The 7,872-nt window shown below is 42.8% G+C and overlaps 1 protein-coding gene across 1 annotated transcript; it reads left to right on the top strand.

Annotated features, from left to right (window-relative positions):
* Positions 1-230: 230 nt before the first annotated feature.
* Positions 231-1,625, top strand: LOC143926842 (olfactory receptor 6E1-like). Its single transcript, XM_077450881.1, has one exon. It carries the CDS (start codon positions 231-233, stop codon positions 1,197-1,199), a length of 969 nt encoding a protein of 322 aa, XP_077307007.1. The 3' UTR covers positions 1,200-1,625.
* Positions 1,626-7,872: the final 6,247 nt, after the last annotated feature.

Raw genomic sequence — 7,872 nt, 5'->3', positions numbered from 1 at the left:
TAAAAACCCTCCAGTAATCTGACACAGGTAGACTAAGAACCAAAACTGCAGACGTATTTTGTATTGATATTATTTCAATATCTTCTTTCATTATCTTCAGGATTAGACTCTGTATATTGATTTTATGTCCGTGTTAAGGTTTGCCTAATATATCAAGTTTCTTTGTAACAATCTTTAAAGTTACTGAAAACAATGATTGAGTTTTATAATCAAACATACAACTCGGAATGATGGAAAATGTAACAAGAATCGGCACAAACTTTGTTCTCCTCGGTATCGTTGAAATGGAGAGATTCAAATATTTGTTTATTGTGATTGCAATCGTTTTATATCTGATCATTATGCTTACCTGTTCATCCATTGCCTATATAACCTGGACAGAAAAAACCCTGCACGAACCCATGTACATTTTCATTTGTAATTTGGTTATTGATGTGATGCATGGTAGCTCGTCGTTCTTCCCAAAACTCATCGTTGACTTGTTGAGCGGAGGTTCGGCCATCACTCTTGTTGGATGCCTCAGTCAAGCCTTCTGCATCCAGATTTTTTCATCTGTTGAAGTGTGTACCTTCGCCGTCATGGCCTATGATAGATATCTGGCGGTGGCTGAACCCTTAAGATATCACGCGCTGATGACCAATGGAAAAGCTGTAAAATTTATCATTGGAATATGGGTTTTTAATTTAGTAAATGTACTTGTCTGTGTGACACTAACCGGAAGACTGACTTTTTGCGGCAGAAATATCATCAACGTTTATTGCGAGACCATGTCCCTTATGTTTCTGGCCTGCGGTGACATAACTGTTGCCAATCTTTACGGAACCGTTTGGACTTTGTCCCTGGTCATCTTTAGTAACGGAACCGCTGTCTTTTGTTATATAGGAACATTTATTGTGTGTCTGAAGATATCACTGCAAGCCAGTCAGAAAGCCATCCATACCTTGATTACACACGTGGTGACTTTTTGTTCATGTATGGCCGCTGGTCTGTTTGTCATTTTTAGATACCGATTAAATGGCGGCTCGGTGTCCACCGTAGCACATCTGACCATTGCAATCTTAGGACTGACTGTATCTCTGACATTAAACCCCCTGGTATATGGGATAAGGATGGAAGCTCTGAGAGGGAAGATCCTTCAACAGCTACAAAAACGCCTTGGAATCCTCCAAACCAAACCTACCAATTCAGATGTTGGATAACAAATGCTGTATCTAAAGAGTGAGAAGCTTGAAAAAAATATGCTTTAAATTTCTCAGTCTAATTTAAAAAAGTCACCACCAGTGACCACTATATTTTCAAAAGTGTTGTGACACCTGCCTTTACATGCACATGAAATTTATTGGCTTCCCAGTCTTAATACGTAGGGTTCACTGTTGGGTTGGCCCGCCATTTTTTTAGCTATAGCAGATTCAATTTACAATACTGACATATAATCACACACACAGGATGGGTTTGATGGACTTGTGTCTTTTTTTTCGATTTCACCTACTATGTATATGTAACTATGTAACCTTTCTATGAAGGCTGTCCATAAGATTAAGGAGTGCGTCTGTGGGCGAGTCCGTTCATTTCAAAAGTAGGGCGGATAGTACTAGTATTAGTCCGCTGAAAAAGTGCCGTGTGTGAGCAAGTAGCCCGTTCGGAAAGTCCGACGGACAGTCTGGCGGGAAGTCCGCCAGACTAAGTCCGTCGGATAGTCCGCTACATGTGTATGCGGCATACGGGAATATTTTTTTTTTCCAACAAGGTTTATTGAAGTATATTGGAGCATTACAATACAGAAAGTATGGTAGTGAAGCATTCAACTGATACAATACAAAGAAGAACAGTTATTACCTAATAATATAACACAAAAATCATATCATATGAGTCCATTTAGGCCTTTGCTTGTCCAACAATTCAGGGTTTGTATCTTCAGAATTCGTTGGGAAAAGTACAACGGGGTAACGAGCACAGAGAAATAACCGTGAAACTTTGTGTAGGGTGTTAATATTTGACCATTCTTTCAGAAGCGATTTTGTGAGGTCAGGCACTATGTTGGATAAGAAGACCTGGCTGGCAGTCTCCACTCTAATTCATCCCAAAGGTGTTCTATTGGGTTGAGGTCAGGACTCTGTGCAGACCAGTTAAATTCCTCCACCCCAAACTTGCTCATCCATGTCTTTATGGACCTTGCTTTGAGCACTGGTCCAAATAATTTGGTGGAAGGAGGATTATGGTGTGGGTTTTTTTTTTTTCGAAAATAAATTTTTATTGACATATTGAAATCACAGAAAGTTACAAATTCAGGCTTTCCAAAGCCAGTTATATGACGATACAAAAGTAACAAAGATTGCTATAATACAATAAATTGTCTTATCAAAGTAGGCATTGGTACATGGCAGACACACAAGTTCTAAAGGTATAGTAGTCAACATTGAGTAACTAGTGGGTAGAACGGGTAATTGTCCTGCTGGACAGATATCCATCCGGCGTTTGGGAGGTTGGGAAGGCCTCTCCACAGGGGCACCCCACAAAGGGTGCAAGACTGTGCCCCTGTAGCGATGCCCCCCCAAACCGTGTGGGGTTGTTTTTCAGGGGTTGGGCTTGGCCCCTTAATTCCAGTGAAGGAAAATCTTAAGGCGTCGGCATACCAAGACATTTTGGACAATTTCATGCTCCCAACTTTGTGGGAACAGTTTGAGGATGGCCCCTTCCTGCTCCAACATGACTGCACACCAGGGCACAAAGCAAGGTCCATAAAAACATGGATAGGCAAGTTTGGGGTGGAAGAATTTGACTGGCCTGCACAGAGAAGAATGGTCAAACATTCCCATAGACACACTCCTAAACCTTGTTGACATCCTTCCCAGAAGAGTTGAAGCTGTTATAGCTGCAAAGGGTGGGCCAACTTAATATTGAACCCAACGGACTGCCATTAAAGTTCATGTAAAGGCAGGTGTTCCAATACTTTTGACAATATAGTGTATGTCAGATCGGTACATATCTACCTAATATGTTTTTTTTTGTGGTTATTTTCTTCAAAATCGTCTTTATTATGTTTTTTTTCAATAATACAGAAAACGTAACAATCAGGTTCACTGAAGCATTAGTAATAGAGGGCTGCTGTAGACCCAGGGGTGGACTGACAACTCATGGGGCCCCCGGGCAATAGGAGAAGATTATGGGGCCCCCGGGCAATAGGCGATTATGGGGCCCCTGGTCAATAGGAGATTATGGGGCCCCCAGGCAATAGATTATGGGGCCACACAGTATATACACACACACACACACATACAGTATACACACACACAGACACACAATATATAAACACCGTATACACACACAGAATGCACACACTGAAAAGGCACTGGAGAGGTGGGGCAGCTATAATCTTGGGATTTAAAAAAAAAACACTGATTTTTACATACTGTCCCTGAGGCTGGCAACCTTGATGGGGCCCCTAGGTGGCATGGGGCCCTCGGGCAGTGCCCGAGTGCCCAAATGGTCAGTCCGCCCCTGTGTAGACCAGTAGGAGAAAAACAATATCATGGTACACCAGTCACTTAAACATCCAATATGTTATGATGGATGTCATTATGGTGAACCGGGGGGGGGGGGGGGGGGGGGGGGAAGGAAAGGTAAGGAAGGGAGAGCGGAGGAGGTAATGAAGGGTGGAGGAGGGAAGAGGGAGAGGAAAGGAGGGCAAAATTCAGGAGGAGGATACAAATACTTCCAGTCATTAAGGAAATGCATGCTCCTGCTTCTAGGCATAGTCAAATATTAGAAATTATCCGTACAGTTGGAGTTGTGAAGCCATATAGACCAGGTAGTATAATATTTGCCAAGGGTCGAGTTTCGTAGGGCAAAAAGCTTCTCCATTTTACATTTATAATTATAATCACTAATCGCTAGGGGATGGAGGCTTGGGTTAGTTTTCTATAATCTAGTGATGTTGAGTTTCGTTGGGTGTAGAAGGTGAATTATAATCGTCCTCGATTTTAGGGGAACTTATCTATACCGATGTGGAGTATAGTTAAATCTTGGCAAGGATTGACCCAGTGGCCTGCAAGTTCAGAGATCAAAGTGAAGATATGATTCCAAAAGGAATGGATGGATTTACATGACCATATGATAAGGTATAAGGACTACCGAATATGTTTTAATATAGATGAACGTATTGCACTTGCATGGTATGTATGGGATTGTGATGTTAGAAGTACCGGTATATAGATTTAACAGATGCAACCTTTGCAACAGCTCAGCCCAGTTGAGAAGCAAAGGCTTAATAACCTTATATTACACCTTGCCTGTCCCCCCCCCCCCCCCCCTCAAAAAAAAAAAAAAAATATATATATATATATATATATATATATATATATATATATATGCTAAACTGTTTTAATTAGGAGAGCAAGGCCTCAGATTTATTCAATTAAAAAGCATACTTGTTTCAACAATAATGCCAAATAATTTGATAACACAGTTGACACCAAAACCAGTGGCAGGTTCAACACATAAGGTGGCTTAAAGGCCCTTCCTGGCCATACATTCAGGGTGGACATCCAACAAACCAAGGCCAGTTCAAAGCATCAGTCATAGACCATTTGGCCACTGGTAAACCAGTAAAGCTATGACAACAATAAGAAATATTGTGGGAGGGTGAAGGAGTTGTCAGTAGGCAGGAAAACTGTCTGGTGGTTGGATGGAGCTTCATGTAAATGGTATGATTTATTGCACCCACATCCTGACCTCCTCCCTTAGGATAGGTTCACATTGTTGCGATACGATATTGGTCTGACTTTCAGTGCGCTTACGTAGTGCTACTTGAATGCAACTTGGACACAACTTTGATAAGGTTTGTATATTCTATGAGAGGTGGGGAAAAAAAAGTCGCACCAAAGTAGTACAGGAACCTTTTCCAAAATAGCTCCATGCTGAGCCATATTTATATTAAAGTGTTACTAAACCCAGGACCCTGCACACACTATATCTGGTCTCCCACAGGACATGGAAATGCAATTATTTTAGTAAATATAAATTGCTAAATGCCTTTTCTCATCAGCAGTATATAGCAGTCTTGTGACTTCTATCGGTGTCCAGAAGAGCACTGGTTAAAGCTTGTAGGAGGAGATCTCTGCTCTGCCTATCCTATGAGGGTACAGGACCCCCGACCCTCTGTCTGGACAGTACTGATTGGCCCTGTGCTGATCACATGCACTCTCTCAAGAAAAAAAAACTCTCTAGCAATACACACCAAACTGAGCATGTGCATAGTGTCCAAAGGCTCTGTAATATCAGGAGTTGGATTGGGAACAGGGGAAGAAGGGGAAGATCAGAGAAGACAGGATCAAACAGCCTTTTTTACACAACGCAGAGGATTAACCCCTTAGGTTCCACAGTGAGTATAATGCCGCGTACACACGATCAGACTTTTCAGCAGACTAGGTCCGGCGGACCGGTATCTGATGAACAATTCGATCGTGTGTGGGCTCCCAAAAGTCCAACCTAGAAATAAAAAATGTTTCAAATATTTCCATCGGACTCGAGTCCGGTCCAAAAATCCGTTCGTCTGTATGCTAGTCCAACAGACGAAAACCGACGCTAGGTCAGCTATTGGCTACTGGCTATGAACTACCTTATTCTAGTCTGGTCATACGTCATCACGTTCAATCCGTCGGACTTTGGTGTGCTTGTGTGTGGCCAAGTCCGTTCTCACAGAAAGTCTGTCGGAACTCCACTGAAAGTCCGTCGGGAAGACAGTCGGACCTAGTACGCCGGAAAGTCTGGTCATGTGTACGAGGCATAACAAGCATGCTTTACTGCATATACAGACTGATTATACTGTTGTGGGTTTAGAAACACTTTAAGGAACCCCATTAAAAGCAATGTGATTTCCCTTGTCGTGTGATTCTGTGTGACTCAAGTCGAATCTGAAAACACACTAAACGAGGCCTTAAAACCAGGCCTTAAGGTATATCCAAACCCTAGATCTATTTTTCGTATTTTGGCATCATGACTCATTGTACACACTTTTCTTAGCCAAACCATTTTTTCTGAATCTGTTGAGGGTGACTCTAGTAACTAGTTATATTAATACAAGCATTGCAGGCCAATTGCTTAACTAAGGGATGTGCAGATTACTGAGGCTACCATTTCCTACAGAGCTATCAAAGCCTCCAAATTCCTTAACCAATGATTGACCAGACGACACATTCCTTTTTTGGAGTCGAATGGCCATAGCAGCCTCTTTATTACAACAAATGAAATACAAAAAACTCACAAACATACAACGTAATGCATATAATAATTTTTTAAAATAACCATTAAACCAAATAAAAATCAGTTTAAACCTGCCCGGTCTAGAGGTCTTTGAAGGGCAATTATTTCTAGACCAAATAGTTGTATCGGTATACCCCATAAAGGCCCCATGCCGTGTATTACGCAAGCTCCGGGACAACCAGTTACTTCATTCCAGATACAACCAACTACACACTATTATTACCATTGTATTGTTAGTAAGGGAAGGGACACCCATACCTCCAAATGGGCCCAACAATCCCCTAAACCTCCATTATTTTTCCAGCGCTGCGTTCAAAGACCCCATAGACCTCCCGCTGCTACGACTAACAAAAACGCCAAAATCTCTAGCATCGATAAGCAAGGGAAACCTAACCCCCCCATAATGCCTGCCCACACCAGGTGTGAACCATCATACACCATGCGGACCTAAAGAAGTACAAAAGGTGACCCCCAAACGAAATAAAAACCAAAAAAGGGAAGGGTGGGAAAACCTACTTCTGTGGCCACCAAGCTCTGACTGACCACTAACAAGATGCCCCTATACTTCCCTAACAACGCCCCCCCACCTCGGGACCCACCAATCCTGGTAAGTGCTATGATACTTCTCCCCAATGCTGTATCCTGGCCTAGGCCAACAAGGCCCAGGCCTAGGGCAACACTTTGCAGGGGTGCAGCACAGAAAGAGTTCCCGTCGGCTTGCGCTACACTCTTAGCCCTTGTACACACGGTCGGAGATTCCGACAACCAAATCCGTCGGATTTTATCTGACGGATTTTGTCCGAAACTGTTGTATACACACGAAGTTGTCGGAAAATCCGATCGTTCAGAACGTGATGACGTAATTTCGTTACGACGGGACTATGTTCAGGCTAGTAGCCAATAGCTTTGATGTAGGAATTTGATCTGAGCATGCGTGGCACTTTGTCCGATCGGAATTCTCTACACATGATCGGAGTATGTCCGATCGGAGCATTTTGTCTGAAAATTTTACCAACAAGTTGGAAAACTTGGTCCATCGGATACTCCGACGGAAACAATCCGATGGAGACCACACACAGTCGGAATATCCGCCAAAACGGTCCGATCGGACACATTCCGTCGGAATCTCGACCGCGTGTACAAGGGCTTAGTGTAGCGCCAGTCTTATAGGGCGGACTGGGATGAGAGGCAAATTAGTCTAGTGCCCGCATAAAGCAGCCTCACTGCTTCCAGTATGCGCGCAGCTAGTATTCCGCAACTATGGGGGGGGGTGCTTCTAATTTTGGCTGTCTTCTCATCTTGGACCACAAACCTTCCTGCTATATGTTTTCTGCTGCACCATTGGCATGGTTATATCTTCTTAGTCATCTCCATAACGTTAAACGAAATTTGTGCTTAATGTAGAACTATAGACAACACTTTTTTTTTTTTTTCATTTTGGAGAGAGTGAGGGACGATTATAACCCCTGTCAGTTTATTTTTTACCAACCCTGTCCCATTGCAGAGATTTCCCTTCACTTCCTGCCCCATAGCCAAACAGGAAGTGAGAGGAGATCTATGCAAATTAAGGGAATCCCCCCCTACAGGCCCTCAGAACTAGTGTCCCCATGT

Source organism: Lithobates pipiens, unplaced genomic scaffold (assembly GCF_037356315.1).
Source record: "Lithobates pipiens isolate NorthernLeopardFrog02 unplaced genomic scaffold, aLitPip1_a1.2 Scaffold_23, whole genome shotgun sequence".
In the NCBI taxonomy this organism is placed as follows: Eukaryota; Metazoa; Chordata; class Amphibia; order Anura; family Ranidae; genus Lithobates; species Lithobates pipiens.
The sequence above is the reverse complement of the archived record's forward strand: the minus strand, read 5'-3'. Positions and strand labels throughout refer to the sequence as shown.

Coding starts and splice junctions, on each gene's coding strand:
- LOC143926842 (XM_077450881.1), top strand. CDS start 231: ATGGAAAATGTAACAAGAATCGGCACAAACTTTGTTCTCCTCGGTATC.